This window comes from Pelobates fuscus, chromosome 5 (genome assembly GCF_036172605.1).
Source record: "Pelobates fuscus isolate aPelFus1 chromosome 5, aPelFus1.pri, whole genome shotgun sequence".
NCBI classification, from domain to species: domain Eukaryota; kingdom Metazoa; phylum Chordata; class Amphibia; order Anura; family Pelobatidae; genus Pelobates; species Pelobates fuscus.
The window spans coordinates 166,277,915-166,295,001 of NC_086321.1; the positions used below are offsets into that span (position 1 = coordinate 166,277,915).

Consider the following 17,087-nt stretch of genomic DNA (forward strand, 5'->3'; position numbering starts at 1 on the left):
GGGGTCAGGACACTCCTGGTTCCAAAACAGCGCCTGTGGGCTGTACAGGTTATAATGATTGGAGTGTTCCTTTAAGACCATTGCAATAAATTTAAAATTACCATATTGTGGTAAAATAGTAAAGCTGACCTGCTGATTGAAGGCAACTTGGTAATTACCTGCTGATTGAAGGCAGCAGAAAATCTTTGTGATATCTATCCAATTGGATCTTTACTAAGATAAACCAGGTAGCCCAATTTACTGTACATATTGGAAATATATTTAATATTCAGTTTATTCAGACATCTCCTTTTCTAAATATATCTTTACACACAAATACCTGTTGAACCCACATTTTTTAAGAATTATGAAAATGTTTACTATGACTAGTTTGAAATAATAAACCAATTCATGAAACAGTTGTACCGATAAAGATAGATTAAATCGTGACACGTTACAAGAATCTCAGCATTAACACACGTCCAATGTCGGGCATATTTCACTGCCTATTAGACATCCAAACCTAATATGAATAGGAACACAGAATATGTAATATCCTACATTTTCCATTCTTTTCCTGGCAGAGCAATATTGGCATAGTTCTTCAAGCTGTCCTCGAGTGTGACTTATCATTGAGATTTCTTGAGAACGCTTTGGCCATCAACAAGAAGTATTATGGAAGCAAATCACTGGATGTTGCCCTAAGGTAATTATCATATATATCCACTATTTCTAATACACTTGCACATTTCCAGTGTAGTGTAACCTTATTTACATGAGGCATTGGAAAGACTTAAAGGAACACTATAGATTAAAAATATGAATTCCTAACAGTGTAGTGTCCTACTTACTGTTTAGGTTACCCCCTGTAAGTGTCAGTATGGCAGTTTACTTACCTTTTCTCCCACTCTCTATGCAGTCATCTAGATCATAAATCTTGGTGATCTCAACCAATCAAATGATTTCCCTTTGGAAAGCTTCGGGAGACACGTGCGCATACACTGCAATAGTCGTTCTGAGACCATCTGCTTAAAATAAGTTGAGGATCACTTGGCTATTTTGGTGAAAGAGTGAAAGCCACTAGAGGCATTTAAACCCTGGAATGTAAACATTGCAAAATGCGAATGTTTTCACTCTCAGGGTTAAAACTACAGCGACATGACACCCAGACCACTTAATTGAGATGAAGTGTAACGCAGGAATAGAATTGCTCAGTTCAAAGTTTGATCTGTATTTAAATCACTGTTAGAAATCGTGACAAGTAAATACCTACCTAGGGGACTGGAAATTGTTACAGTGTGGTTCAATGAAAGAAAGTTTAATAAGGCCATGTTTTTTGAAGGTCATTGGCTTCTGAGGGTTTTGACATACTATCAAACTAGCCAATTAGCCATGGTTACAAATGTCAAGATGGTTAGTGGCTAATGCATTAACTTATAAATTCAAGACTTCATCCTTTGAGCTTCATCATTTTGTGCTCGATAGCCAATTATAGATCTCAGTAGCATTAAAGCTGTTGACAGTGACAAAACAAGGATGACTGTGTAAAGATGTAACAAAATCAAGATGAGGTTTTTATTTTCTTATTCCCCAGTGCATAATCTCAGAGGTAGCATTGCCGCATTTCTTGTGTAAACCTTTTTTCACTGTTAATCTCAAAGTATGCCATTAGTATTTGCACAGGACACGGCAAACACTCTGTGACCAATTATTTTATTCATTTTATGGTACACATTTTTAGTGAATTCTTTTTGTGCCTGTTGAATAGGAACATTATTTTGCACCAGAATGTGAAACATCTGTTCAAAAATGACTACATTACACTAGGTCATATTTCTTTCCTCGAACATAATCATAAAAGCCTTTGTCGAAATATACAAAACTTAGAAACTAGAATGACAGGAATAAACTGAGAAGAAGAAATTACCTTCCTACTTTGATGGTTTTTTTTTCCAACAATGCTTTTATTTTTATTTTCAGATATGAAATTCTATCTTCTTAAACATTTTAACCCAATTTATTAAGAGCATATTAAAATTAGTGGTTTGGTATAATTCCAAGAACAACGGGGGAGTGTATCAAAGCTGTAAAAGAGTAATCACCACGGTAATTGCCTTACTTTTACAACTTTGCATCACTTTTAAAATCACAGCATATGTGCAAACGTAGTCATCGCTGTCTCTATTTGCACATGTATTTTTTATATTATTGGTATCCACTAAAGTCTTAAAGGGACACTATAGTCACCAGAACAACTACAGCTTATTGAATTTGTTCTGGTGAGTAGAATCATTACCCTTAGGCTTCTTGCTGTAAACGCTGTCTTTTGAGAGAAAATGCAGTGTTTACATTACAGCCTAGTGATAACTTCACTGGCCACTCCTCAGATAGCTGTTAGAGATCCTTGCTGGGTCATGGCTGCCTAAAATGCATCCAAACATTCAGTGTCTCCTCCCTCTGCATGCAGACACTGAACTTTCCTCATATAGATTTATTGATTCAATTCATCTCTAGGAGGAGATGCTGATTGGCCAGGACTGTGTTTGAATCATGCTGGCTCTGCCCCTGATCTGCCTCTTTGTCAGTCTCAGCCAATCCTATGGAGAAGCGATGTGATTGGATCAGGCTACCACTTCTGATGATGTCAACAGACTGCTTGTTTTTTTCTGAGACAAACAGCATGCAGATCTACAGCTTCAGGCTTTAATACAGTAAATGTTTGCTATATTTATTGAGGCATGAGGGACCCTGGGGGGCCAGAAGCTGGTTTTAACACTATAGGATCAGGGATACATGTTTGTGTTCCTGACCCTATAGTGATCCTTTAATTTTCAGGAATTAAAGAAACACTTAATGTGAAAAAACAATAGTAATCCATATTTAATAGATATACCCTCAATAAAAACATGCAAGCATTTAGTTGTGCATGTTGTCATCCAAGGCATATCTAAAAAGATCCTTTTTTTGCCATCAATGCTGTGGAAGTGACTAATCAGAGGCATCTGAGGCAATCAAAGGCAATTAGTATAATTGTAATATTTTCCATAGGATGCTCAAGAATTTCATATTAATAATGATATGGGGTTAGTTCCTATGTAGACTGTAGGATTGTGAAAGTATCTGTCTATTGGTTGTTGAGGAGACTTGGCATTGGATTCTTATAGAATTCTGATCAACTAGATGCAGGTTCTGCAATCCTAGCATAAGCTTTCCATACCAGTCAGTGTGCAAACATCAACAATAATGAAAGCTTCAAAGTAATTATTTATATTGATATCCAACCATGTGTTTTATTTGAATAAAACCAGCAGGTAATTTAATTGGATCTATTACCTTTATGCATCATTGTTTAAACAAATATGACTGGAGCAATTTTCTAAATACTGAAACATACCGTATTTGAAATATTTTTTTTACAATATATTTAAGCTAGCAACAGGAACTGTAATTAGTGCAGGGGAGGCATTGAAATCATTCAACTACATTGCATTGTATGTTTTGTTTTTTTTACTTTTACCAACACCAAGCTAGTCTGTTTTCAATTATATCCTAGCTTAAAATATACTGTTTAAATATTTTATTATAATAAAGAAATGATTAACAGCTGGAGAATTTATAACTTTCAATATCTTTGATGTAAAGGAATTATATAGTGTAAGGCAGCGGTTCCCAAGCTGTATACTAGCTGAAGTGATCTGGGTGCCTGTAGTGTCCCTTTAAAGGACCACTCTAGGCACCCAGACCACTTCAGCTTAATGAAGTGGTCTGGGTGCCAGGTCCCTCTAGGATTAACCCTTTTTTTTTATAAACATAGCAGTTTCAGAGAGTCATTTTTTTTTTTAAATTCTTTATTTTTGCAGTGCATGTAATAACAACAAACTGGCTGGAGGTACCCCAACGGCAATCCTCTAGCTGCTCAACATTTGTAACAAATGGGGTAATCGCTAGGCTGTACACATTTTTATAGGATAATAAGAACGATTTTAACATGTTATGATACGTAGTTGAAATGTAAGAAAATGAGTAGGCTACATATGCATGCGAATGTGAAAGCTATGTTTAGAGCTGAAGGTGTGTGGTCCAGCATGTGTAAGGTAAACAGGTAGTTTATATAGATTAAACATATCACTAGACAGTTGAGGGGGTAGGTGTGTGGTGCGTCTGGTGGCCTACGAGGAGCCATGTAGTGCAGCGAGGTGGTTGCAGGCTTAGTGTTCGGGCAAGGCTAGGTAGTTTACACGTGGTGGGGGACAATTGTTACTATTTGCAAGACTGATGGCTATAGTGCCCGTGTAAGGGCTAGATTTCCCGCTAAGTCATATGTGAGGTCATTGGTTGAGTCTTGAGAACATAAAGTAAAACTATAAAAACATTAGGATATTTAGTCAAGACATCCGTCAGCCCATTCCCCTGCTTGGGAATGTGTGTAAGTTCCAGGTGGATCCTGTCAGCCAATGCCCCTGCGTGAGGCCGCTTCCAGCGGAGCTTTTGATGGTGCCGGTGGGAACCACTTCCAATTGTCCCGGGGGTGCTGCATGCGGGAGTTCCTTATGGTTGGCTGTATGTAGGTATATGTTGTATGCGGAACAGACCCTGTCGTGTGCACGGGGTTTAGGCTAGGTCGATGTTGGCCCTGATGTTTTTCGCCTCCTGGGCCCCGTTTCTTTCCCCCACGTTGGGCATGCTTGCGTCGCCTGCGCCAGGCCATACCGTGTCGAGTGTTCAGCTTCCTCTGGGGGTTTGGCAGTCTCCGCAGCTGGCTGGGCTTGTCCACGGTCATAGAGCTTTTTCGTCTTTGCGGCGTGACACGTGCGGTAGTGATGGTAGGCCCTACCTCGTGGACTGCGCTGGTTGGGTGCTTTAATCTGGGTTGCTTCCCTAGTCCTTGTTGGCCCCTGGGAGGTGAGTATCTTTTCTGTGCCTGCCTGTTTTGAACTACATTGCGTTGTAGTTTACGCCAGAATCTGCGGAACAGGTCATTCAGGCGCTGCTCCAGTGATTTGTGCTGCTGTATCTCGACCTCATGGTCAGCCGCCACCATCTTGATTCTGTGGTTTGACTGTGTGTGTAGCGGGGGCCAACCAGTGGTGTGAGTCAGGTGAAGCTGTGACATGTGGACCAGGATGACCCCCAACAGTTCCTGGGGGGGGGGGGAGTGTTTTGCCGCGGTCTCTGTGCCAGCTTGTGTGCCCGGAGAGCGGCCGTCTCTCTGTGACACTGTCTCGTTTAGGCCGCAAGCCTCGTTTTGTCGGTTCGGCTATGTCGGGTCTCGTGAGTGGCACCATCCGATGCAGTAGCCTGCCCTGATTGCGGGTATCCTGGTCTGCAGTCTGTGGGTGTCGGCGTTCGGGCACAGTACCCCGTTCTTTGGCTCCAGACGTGGAAGCTCTTCCTGAGCACGTCTGGGCTGCTTAGCTCCGCCCCGGTACAGTCATTTTTATTCATTTAGTTTTCCTGTCCTTGTGCCCCCTGTATATTAATGATTATACTCTTCCTCTTTGAAAGCTGTGTTTATTATTTTTTTCTTCCTTTCACTGGATCGCAATATCTGAATGACACCATTGTATACTTGTCCCATGATGTCTGCAGTTTGCCCTATTAGAGTGCCATTTAGAGGGCTTTGGGATCATGTATAAATCTGTGTGTGTGTGTGTGTGTGTGTGTGTGTGTGTCTCTGTTATTACTATTTGTTAGTTCTATATCCATGCATGTTGCAGCTGTTTCTGTTACCTGGTGCTTGCAGCCTGAATGATCTTGTTACATGGGTATCACCTAACTACTGACTGTTTGACCCCTTGTAGCCATCACTTGATAGCCCTGGTTCACACAACTAAAGCAGAATTCAGAACAGCAATGCAACATGAAAAAGAAACCTATACAATATACAAATTACTGGTGAGTAACTTTATTGGCCACCTTTATTTTGGAATTTTTTTATTGTGGGTCCTAGATTGAAAAGTTCCAAGAACATCTGGAAATTGAGATGGTTTTCAGAATTATGATCCCACATATGTTCCATATCAGTTACTAAAAAAAATATTTTATGTACATGTTTATATTCCATCTCTTCAGCAGCACAGAAACTAGTAAATCTTTGCATTGAAACATTAAAAAATTTGGAAGTCAAAGAGCCTGGAACCCTGTAAGATGTTACCATTACTACCATTACATAATAGGTCAATAGGTCTGCTTCTGGTTACCCTACCCCTAAGCAGTCATGATATCTTAAAGTGTCAGGAGTTTAGGTTTAAGAAAGTCACATGCCAATCATTTCAGTATCTACACAAGTGCTAGACTTAAAGGGTTACTCCAATCAGTATGACCACTTCAGAACCCCTGCAAACGTGACATAGGCAGCCAGGAGCACTGTTCCAGGTTGCCTAATATCAATTATGTGCAAATGACATCTGCCAAACTCAGGCAGCTTGCTCATCCATCCCACCTCCCTCCGTAGGTTTTTTTTTTAAATGCCCTTCTCACTCCCTCCCTCCGGGAGCCGGCAAAACTATGAAAAGCCTTTGATTGAACAGTGTGGGGCTCTTGGTGATGTCAGAAGAGGCGTGGAAGGCATCACTGGGAGCTAAATTACTATATCTGAGGGGGTCTAATAAATAGTGACCATTAAGGCATATTACCTTAAAACAAATATGTGTATATATATATATATATCTCAAAAAGGGTTGCAGTAATAAGCCTTTAACATTCTGTATTTCCATGTAAGCTTGGTGATTCCCACGAACGTACAAAGGAGAGCTCCACATTCCTGAAACATGTCACACAACAAGCAGTAAATCTACAGAGAACAATGAATGAGATCTACAAGAATGGATCCCTTGCCTCGTTATCTCATGTCCAGGTAATCCAAGCCATTTAAAAACAAAAAAACAAAAAAACAACAACATATAAAAGAAATATGATAAGAATTATTTACAGTAGTTATACTGTGCCTGTTTTCTTTTCAATACATAATATATATTTTTTTTGTGCTATAGGAAAACTTATACATATTCTTTAGTTCTGCAGACCTGACTTAAGTTGATGTATTATGTGAGTGCCAAAAAAACGAAGGTGCTGATAATATGTCTTCCTCTATGTAGATTGTTCCCCCCGGGGTTGATACATTGTTGCAGCATCTCAACCTTCTAAATGGTATCATTCGAATCAATCTAAGGTAAGGTAAAATGTGGCATGCAACTTGGTTTAACATAATAATTATTTAGTATAATGGTTTTGATGGAATTTTTTCTCATTTGCTTTTGTAATTGGCAGTCTTCGTGAGGTAGAGGGCAATACCAATTCTGCATTAGAACAGGATCCTGCATTGCAGGCTATGGAGCAGTTGGAAGATGCAGTTGATGAACAGATAGAGGAAACTAGTGAGGAGCAAACGAAAGGTGGTGCTGCTGCTGCTGAAGAATAGAAATGGCACAGAAGAGCACAGTTGATAATGATCAGCAACAGTGGTCATTTACCCAATATTTCATATGAGACTGTATCTTATCTCTTCAATTGCAGGAACTCGCACTGTATCACAAAACATATTTTCTCTGGACCTCTCTGAACTTAAATTCTATTTCGTCTTACCAGTCACTTTCCGCAGAGGTAAATCAAGAGGGACAATCGCATACTGTGACTTCCATATGCCTTTCTGTGAATAGGTGGCTTTTTTAAAACTTTGTGATAGTTTTTTTTGTTTTGTTTTTATATATGCAGTTATGCTGATTAACATGACATACCGGGTATTCTGGAATACCATATCTTTTATGTAGAATAATTAGCATGGTGATCAGTTACGCATTTTACAGTAAATGTCCATGAATCTTGGACAAAGATGATGGTTACTTTGTATGGCACTTGTCATACTCGCACAGCTTAAATAATAGGAATTTTGTACATGTTGGAGGCAGGATTGCAAACAAAGTTACAAAATAAGTTTTTTTGATCCTATGCATACATGTATAACTTAGGGGTCATGAGCTACATATTACACAAGTGCAGAAACTGCAATCCTTTTTTTTTTTTTTAATTCTTTATTTTTATTGTGCAGGTAGGTACACAACAGTATCGGACGCCACAACAGCGTACATATATATATATATATATATATATATATATATATATACACATACAGGTTTAACATTGGCAAACGTTTGTGCACATTTTTAGGTTATAAAATACAAGCAAGGTCTAGCAAGCTTAATTGTGGTGAAGTGTTACTGCTATGTGGGTTAGTATATGGGTGAATTAGGGTGCTGTGCTGTGCAAGTTTGCCTTAAAAGTTAGGTCGGTGTGTCATCCGTAGGGATCAGCAGGCCTGAAGGGTGTCCGTTTAGATAATTAAGTGCTATACAGTCGGGACATACGAGCGAAAACTAAAGGTAAATAAAACGCAATAAAGCAGTGCATGCTTATCCCCGCTTTTCTATCCATGCCCATATCGTGGTTATGTTGCCAGCTAAACATGCGGTTCTATCGTGCTAGTTAGGAGTGTCTAGGTTGTGTGACCTTGTGGCAAGTTTATAAGTAGGTCTGAGCAATGGTATGAGAGGAATATCCTAAGAGGATATCAATCAGGATTGTATGTTATGCCTGTCCTGGTGCATATGTTGTCACTGAGAAGTAAGTAGAGGTTTGTTCTGAACCCGCTAGTAAAAGACTCATTATTCTAGAGCTGCATGTCGGTCCATTATATGGTCCCTATTGTGAACCCCAGTGGCTTGTGGTGTATTATTGGCCTTACGATGGTTCTTAAAGGAGCATGACCTCTTGTGGCCAACTGTTTGTGGTGGTGGAACATATAGAACTATAGGGATAGTAAGAGAAAAGAGCATTAACAACTTGCAGTAACATAAATCAAAGTTCGTTACATGGTGAATTCCATCTTTGTGCCCGACATGAAAGTGAAGACCCGGCCACTAGGACGTTAAGTTTCAACTTGTGCCTGCTGCTGTGCTGGGCACAAAGGGAACAATGTTTGCTACGTCCCATGTGCTTCCCTTGCGGGTGCTGGGATGGGTGGTCTGCACGAGCCCCAGGTTATTTACGAAGGCACCAGAGTCATCGGGCTATGTGAGTTGGAAGGTTTTGTCTCCCTTGGTGACTGTGAGGGAGTGGGTTGGCCCCCATCTGTACCTGATACCGGCTTCTTGGAGGGTCTGGGTCACCTGGTGGACTGATCGCGTCCAGTCCAGTGTGGCTTTGCATAAGTCCTGAAAGATGGTGAGCTGCATCTCTTTGAATGTGAAGGGGCTCCTGGTCTTGAGTGCTTCCACAACCGCCATCTTGTCGCTGTAGGATTGGAATCGAAGAAGGACATCGCGGGTCGCTGCTGTTGGAGCCCTTGTGGATTTAGGGAGCCTGTGTGTGCCCTCAAATGGGGGTATGTTTTGCTTGCTTGGTATGTAAGATTGCGGAGAGTAGCCTCCGGAGGAAGTGGGGGAGCACTTTATCATTTATGGTTTCTGCAATGCCCCTTATTTTTATATTATTTCGACGCCGTGCGTCGTCTAGCATGTCCAGTCTGTTTTGCAGTGACTTGTGTGAGGCCTCGAGTTTCTGGACTTGTGTGCTTGTGTCGGTTTGGCGTTGAATGACTGTGGATAGGTCCTCTTCAGTGACTCTTACCCGGTCAGTTACCACAGTCACGTCTTCTCGCAGTATTGCCATATCGGCGTGGAACCAGGAGCATACATTTTTCAGGAGGTGTACTATGTCACCTTTTGTGGATGGAGCTCCCAGGTCGCCCATGGGGGCCGTCGCAAATGTGTCCCTGGCCTCTGGTATGGCGTCTGGTGCGTCCAGAGGTTGCTCCTCAGAGGATGAGCCTTGGGAGTCTGTTGTGGCCGCCTTCTTAGAGGTAGGCCTCACTGGAAAGAGATCCCCAATCTTCCTGCTGCCGTCTCCCGGGTGGGTTTTTAGTTTTTTTGAGCTTCTTTCCCATGATTGTGCACGGGTCGAGAGCACTTGCGGGTGTCGGTATGTGCCGTGTCTCGGGTTTGTCGGGTTGTTTTTCCGTTTGGTATACGGAGCACCGCTGACATGCGACTACTCGCTATGCTGGTCCGGCCACGCCCCCCAGAAACTGCAATCTTACATCTATGCTGTGAAGCGTGATTTAACCATTAGAATGCTGCAGGGTATCTAGTTACCCACCTTCCTGAATCCATGATTATGTAATAGACAATAGACAATACAGGACAATCATATTACCTCCATTCCTGTGCATTGTTGTGAGCTCTTTCGGGTGTCATTTTTTACATTATTATAAAAGCATCAATTTATCAAAATAATCAAAACATGTACTAGAATTGAAATGTACTAGATTGAGTGATAATTCTAGTGCACAGGACCCCTTGATCGGTTGCTGCAATTGCGAATCACTGTACTGGAGGGAATAATCGATGATAAGTAAAGGGCCACTTCAGCCCCTGGAAAACTTCCATGTATATTAAAACTTAAGGCAATATTATGTACCTTTGCTTAATATGTATGCTGGGGATTGCTTCGTTTTTCTAGAATGAAAGAAGAAAATGAGTAAGTAATAGTGTTATTTGCATATATGGGAGCCCTGGTAATTTTTGCATTTAAGTCGGTGCACTTACTGCGCTTACCCATAATAAAGCAATGAATTGTAGAGTGTACACATATTGCATGCATATTATATACCTCTGACATATGATACGTGTTGCTTCTATACATTTGTATGGGAGAGCACACAAACATGAATGTGTTAAGCCACTTCCTTGTTGCTGTCAATCTGCCTATATAAAACATTTTTATATCACTCATTAGTAGGCATATCCCCAATGACAGCATGCATGCATTTAATTATGGATTTTTACATTGGGTGTATTTCTAAAAACAGCTTGCAAAGCTGCAGATCTCTTTTCTGCAGTATTTCAAGCCCACCCCTTCTTCTGCAGCACAGACGATCTGTGGCTGTCCAATCAAAGACTTCCCAATGCAGCTCAATGAGAAGTCTTTGCATACAAAGTGCTATTGCTGCCTTTTGAGTTTAGCTCCACTGAGCTAAACAACCAATACGTAACAGGACCAGTTGTCTGATTGACAGCCAGGGGCTTAACAAGGTTAAATTATAAAAGTGCCAATTTCTATTGAAACCTGAACTTTTTTGTAAAATTAAGTGCTTAGGGGCCTGAGGTGTTCTTTTAAGGCAGATAGTTTGTAAAGCAAACATTTCAAAGAAAGTTTTTAAAAAAAAAAAAAATAATGTATCATGTGCAGGCTACATCAAAAAGTACAAATCAAGCAGTCCTGAACACACATTTAACATAATAAAATAATGGAGGTTACCTTTTTTTGAATGTGGATGGTTGCTTTTTTTCCCCTCACAGTTGCTTAATTTCCTCTGTAATGTTTGCTATATTGGGGTTTTCCAATAATGACTGATAATATAAGACTTATGGATCACCTGAATAAAATGGGAATATTTTGTGTGGATACAGGACTGTAAATTCACAGCTTACATTTTTATCTTGACTATCTTTAAAAGCCAATGTTTTCATTGCTCTACAGCTGGTAAGCACTTAATTTGCACACACATTGCTCACTGCCACCATGACAAAGGAGATTGTAATAAATGTTTACATGTTAACTGATATAAGAGTTGCCGCTAATGCCTCAGTCACAGGAACAATGACATTTGTATTCATAGAAAATATTTTCATTTAGGTTGTGATAAATTACCTGATCATTTTCTATTGTTTTTACTTTTTCTACATTTTTGCTGCCTTTCAAGCTTTTGTGTGTTGTTTAATAAACATGGAAATTCCACAGTGTTGTCCTCTCCTGTCTGAGAAGTCTTTGTAGATTATGTAGTGTTTCCCTTTTATTAACCCCTTAAGGACACAACTTCTGGAATAAAAGGGAATCATGACGGAATATTTCCGCCATGTGCCCTTAAGGGGTTAAAACCACAGTTACCTCTGTACCTGATTTCACGAGTTAGGTTTCAGGGAGCTGTAGTTAAGGATTCTACAGAAGAAAGCCAAGAATTGAACTAAAACATCCAGAAATTCTTACAGCACAGTGTGTTTACAGTAAAGGTTCTACTACTAGTCCTACTCTGTTAAACAAACTTTAATCACACACAGAAGGCTATTGTAGACTTTAGCAGGCAAATATAAAATCAAGAGATAAGATATTATAAATTAAAGGAACACTAAAGGGACAGGAACACAAACATGTATTCCTAAACCCAATAGTGTTAAAAACACCATCTAGCCCCCCTTATGCACCTAAATATAGTAAAATTGTACTATTATTCCACTCCTGCTGATGGCACTGCCCCTGATCTGCCTTCTTGGCTGTCATCATCAGAAGTGGTGATCTGCGGAAATTACAATGCTTTCACAAAGAAAAGCATTGGATTGGCTGAAAGTGTCATGGAGGCAGACCAGGAACAGAGCCAGCACAAGCCAAACACAGCCACGGCCAATCAGCATCTCCTCATCTAGATGCATTGAATCAATGCATCTCTATGAGGAAAGTTCAGTGTCTCCACGCAGAAGGTGGAAACACTGAATGTCAGTGCTGCACACTGTGCACTACTGCCCATGAAGCCCCTCTATTAGCCATATGAGGGGTGCCAGTGGAGGCTGTAACGGATCGCCTGGCACCCCGACTGGGTACCTCCGTTAAAGGATGCTCCTAGCGTTTCCTGAGGACTCCAAGCACTGCAGCAGACACCACAACCACCGAATCAGAGAAGCGTATAAATCCTCTCAAGCATATGAATGCTGTAGACAGTTGAATAGGAAACCATACGAATAGGTTTACACTCCTAGCAGTCAAACTGGAACAGCATACAATAAATTCTCCCCCAATAATGAGACGACACTTCACTTTGAGGGTTAAGCAGGAACTCTGGACTGGCACATCCAGCCTGGCTTTTATTTCCACCTTACACATATAAGACCGCCCACAGGGGAGGTGTAAAATATCCAATAGCAGGCTGTACACATATTGTGCAAAGAATGCACACTACACCCATGATTAGCAGATAGAGGAAAGTTATTTGTGAGTGTATTGCCATTAAAGCATAAACAACTATACCTATTTTGCTCCCATAGAAATGAATACGATTGTACATTCATCAAATAGCATGAATATTCAAGAAGTAGTAAAGATACATGTATTCCAAATATAACACATTTACAGACATGGTAAAAAAAAATATCTGCACTATGGTGGTATAATTAATATTAAGCTGTATACTGTTCGAACATCTTCTGGAGAGTTTTACAATGGGGATGTAAAGCAGACTAAATCATTCTATAAATATATACAGGGAAAAAAGGCCAGAGCTTGTTATAAGACCTAGGAAAACCAAGCAACACTAAAACATTACACATATTTTAATATTCAACATACATTGGGAACCAAGTAAGATGTCTCAACATTATCAGTAAGATAGTTGGGAAAGCAAAAACAGTACACCAACTTGATTTAAATTTTCTCGAAGAATATAGAGTGTGCAGAAAGCCTGAAAAACAAAGAGCCCAGTCATGTTGAGAATGTTGGTTATTTTACGGTTTGTTATTTCAGATGTTACCTATGTCCAAGGTCAATTGGGAGTGTGAATATGATTCTCCTCAGCCATTACTGGGATTGGGATTTAAACATCACACAGGCATGATACATGCATATATAAATATGCACACAGAAAAGGTTTGATTGTTTTTTTATCCAGTAAAAGATCTATCTTTGAATAATAGTTCACTATCAAATAAATGTAATTTCAAGTAAGTGACTCTATGTAAGGGAGACGATTATGAAAAGAGTGATTTGGTAATTTGATCGTTGATGTTTGTGCCAAATAAAACACATTAAGGTATGAATTTCCCAAAATCTACACTTTAGTGAATAATCCTGGAAATTCATACACATATATCAAGAGGTCTCTGAGATAACCCAGCACATAGTGGCTGCTTGCAAGATGTTAGCAGGAACAGCATACACTGAGAGATACAACCAAGTTGCTGGGATTGTGTACTAAAACATCTGCTCAGAATATGAACTGGACCTGCCTAAGTCCAGATGGGAGATTCCACAAAGGGTAATTGAGAATGAAGGGGCTAAGATCCTTAAAATTCTGTGCAACTTCCAGAACCAGACAGACAAGCAAGTACTGACCAACCAACTTGAGATTGTTGTGGTAGACAAGGAATAGAAGACTGCAGTCATAGAAGATGTGGTGCTTAATGTATCCTTTTAAAGATTTATCAAAGAATACATTTTAGTTTCTCTAAATTTCTCCAGTTCATTAAATATATAAATAAAAATATAAAAAAGTGCAGAAGTAAAGCTTCCATGTGTAACTGGTAGCTAACTAAAAGTAAAATGTTTATTTTTAGGGATACCTATAAAATTAAAAGTGATTTACCATTGATAAAACAGAAATAGTAGTTTTATAGTGGTATACAAAAGTAAAACAAAAACAAAAAATGCATATACCATGCCTGTGATTATATGGTAAGAATATGCAGATATTTTGGGAATGCCAACTCCCAAAATGCCATTAGAAAACATTATGTGGTCATAATTACTACAAAAAAAAAAAAAAATCAAGTTGCTTGGCTATGCATCTGTGTGTCAAACTAAACTGCATGCATTTATTGTAAATATGCCCTTCACTTAGGATTCTTCCCCAGAAGTTATTAATCAAAACTGCATAAAAATGAAACGTGCAGACCTGTATACTTTGCAGGAATGAGTGACAAAATTTAGTGTGCATCATAAGGAGCCAGACTTTCCACTGTAACAGTGATTTCCATATTGTTAACCTTTGTTATTTTTACTTTAGATAAAAGATGCTTTTAAACCACAAAACTATGTGGATAGACAAGAAATATATATGAATGCAAGAAACCTTGTTTTAGAAGATAAATTATATTAAAGGAACACTATAGTCACCTAAATTACTTTAGCTAAATAAAGCAGTTTTAGTGTATAGATCATTCCCCTGCAATTGCACTGCTCAATTCACTGTCATTTAGGAGTTAAATCACTTTATTTCTGTTAATGCAGCCCTAGCCACACCTCCCCTGGCTATGATTGACAGAGCCTGCATGGAAAAAAAACTGGTTTCACTTTCAAACAGATGTAATTTACCTTAAATAATTGTATCTCAATCTATAAGTTGAACTTTAATCACATACAGGAGGCTCTTGCAGGGTCTAGCAAGCTATTAACATAGCAGGAGATAAGAAAATCTTAATGAAACAGAACTTGCAATAAAGAAAGCCTAAATGGGGCTCTCTTTACAGGAAGTGTTTATGGAAGGCTGTGCAAGTCACATGCAGGGAGGTGTACCTAGGGTTCATAAACAAAGGGATTTAACTCCTAAACGGCAGAGGATTGAGCAGTGAGGCTGCAGGGGCATGTTCTATACACCAAAACTGCTTCATTAAGCTAAAGTTGTTCAGGTGACTATAGTGTCCCTATAGTGACTTTGGATTTCTGTGTGCAGTCTTTGAAATGATGAACTTAGAGGTTCCATATGGCTGAAATACTCTCAGCTTGTGACTATGAGAATCTCTTCAGCATTCAGTATTTCATCTTCCAATGTAAGATGTGTTCCATACATGTTATGGTAGGATGTATGCAGAAGAACAGAACGGTTGCCATTTCTATTTTCTTATGATCTCTAGATCATCACAATCATAGTATTTAGGCAGCTCTCGCAGCTTCCATATTTCATTGGGCAAAGTCCTGAGTTTTTGAATAGGAAAGTAATGGATGGAAATGTCATTGAAAACATCGTTGAACTGGTGGTTTTCTGGTAATGCTGCTTCTTCAACAGCTTTCAAACTCTATTGAAAAAAATGAAAGGATAGGTTACAGGTTAAAAACAGTTCTAAATACAGAGCAATCCATTTTGAGGCTATAAGAATACTTGACCCAATAACCAATATAAATCTTCTTTTAGGATTTATAGAAAGCTAAATGGATACTAAGCACTGAAACAACCTTTGCTTATTGGAGTGGTTGTGCTGTATATAACATGCCCCTTATCTGCTCAATTCTCTGCCATTTAGGATTTTATTTACTTGCTGTACCCGCACGCCTGGCTGTGACTCGCACACAGTCTCCCTACACCCTTTCTGAAAAATCTAATGTCTTGATTTCCCTTATAGTAATATTAGACAGTGACACTGCAGGGGCATGATCTATACATCAAAAAATCTTCATTAAAAGGGATACTGTAGTGCCAGGAATACAAACTGTATTCCTGGCACTACTGATCCCACTTCTTCCCCCCCCTCGCCAGAAAATAAAAGGATTAAACACCCTTTATTTACTTACCTTATCTAAGCACAGATGTCCCTTGGTGCTGGGTTGAAGCTCCACCCCCTCCATGAGGACGTCCAGCGTCAGATAACAGACCAAAAGTCTGTTACGATTCCAGAAGCGCCCCCAGTGGCTGTCTGGTAGATAGCCACTGACGGCAGACTTACTGCTGCAATGTAAACATTAAAGTTCTCTGGAACTGCAATGTTTACCATTGCAGCATTAGGTGCAAAATGGACATATCACCCAGACCACTTCAATGAGCTGAAGTGGTCTGGGTGCCTACAGTGTCCCTTTAAGTTAACACTGTGGTGCTTAAAGTATCCTTTTAAAGATTTATATAGAAAAGGGAAAAATAAAAAAAACAAACACTCTCTAAATATTAACCCCTTAACGCCGTTACGGCGTTCTATGCCGTCCCGCTTTAAGTGGGCTTTAACCCCTTAAGGACCAAACTTCTGGAATAAAAGGGAATCATGACATGTCACACATGTCATGTGTCCTTAAGGGGTTAAAGCCGTTGCGGCGGCATAGAACGCCGTAACGGCTTTGAGCCCTGGAGCGCCCTGGATACTTACCTTACCGGCACTCCCGCTTCAGGAGGACTGCCTCACAGCCCAGGCAGCCCCCCCACGGCAAAAGAAGCCCCCAGGGGCCATGTGATCACTCTCAAAGAGCGATCACATGGCCCCCTATAGCTGGCTGTGGATCTGCCAGCAGGGGGACTGTCTAAAATATCAGACAGTCCCCCTGCTGGTGGGAAGTGATAAAAAAAATTCATTAAAACGTGTAAAATA

General features: G+C 39.9%; 2 protein-coding genes across 3 annotated transcripts in view; one reads left to right on the plus strand and one right to left on the minus strand.

Moving 5' to 3' along the window:
- LOC134611083 (clustered mitochondria protein homolog) overlaps nucleotides 1-7,959 on the plus strand; it is a 64,595-nt gene extending 56,636 nt beyond the window's left edge. The window contains exons 22-26 of the mRNA XM_063454630.1: nucleotides 564-685; nucleotides 5,781-5,874; nucleotides 6,701-6,835; nucleotides 7,077-7,150; nucleotides 7,249-7,959. Coding sequence (XP_063310700.1) covers nucleotides 564-685; nucleotides 5,781-5,874; nucleotides 6,701-6,835; nucleotides 7,077-7,150; nucleotides 7,249-7,399 — 576 coding nt within the window. The 3' untranslated portion in view covers nucleotides 7,400-7,959. The remainder of the gene's footprint in view (nucleotides 1-563; nucleotides 686-5,780; nucleotides 5,875-6,700; nucleotides 6,836-7,076; nucleotides 7,151-7,248) is intronic.
- A 7,338-nt stretch (nucleotides 7,960-15,297) lies between these two features.
- The window catches only part of SRRD (SRR1 domain containing), a 42,561-nt gene continuing 40,771 nt past the window's right edge, over nucleotides 15,298-17,087 (minus strand). For both annotated transcript variants that reach the window (XM_063454638.1, XM_063454637.1), the window contains exon 8: nucleotides 15,298-15,812. In XM_063454638.1, coding sequence (XP_063310708.1) covers nucleotides 15,630-15,812 — 183 coding nt within the window. In that variant the 3' untranslated portion in view covers nucleotides 15,298-15,629. The remainder of the gene's footprint in view (nucleotides 15,813-17,087) is intronic.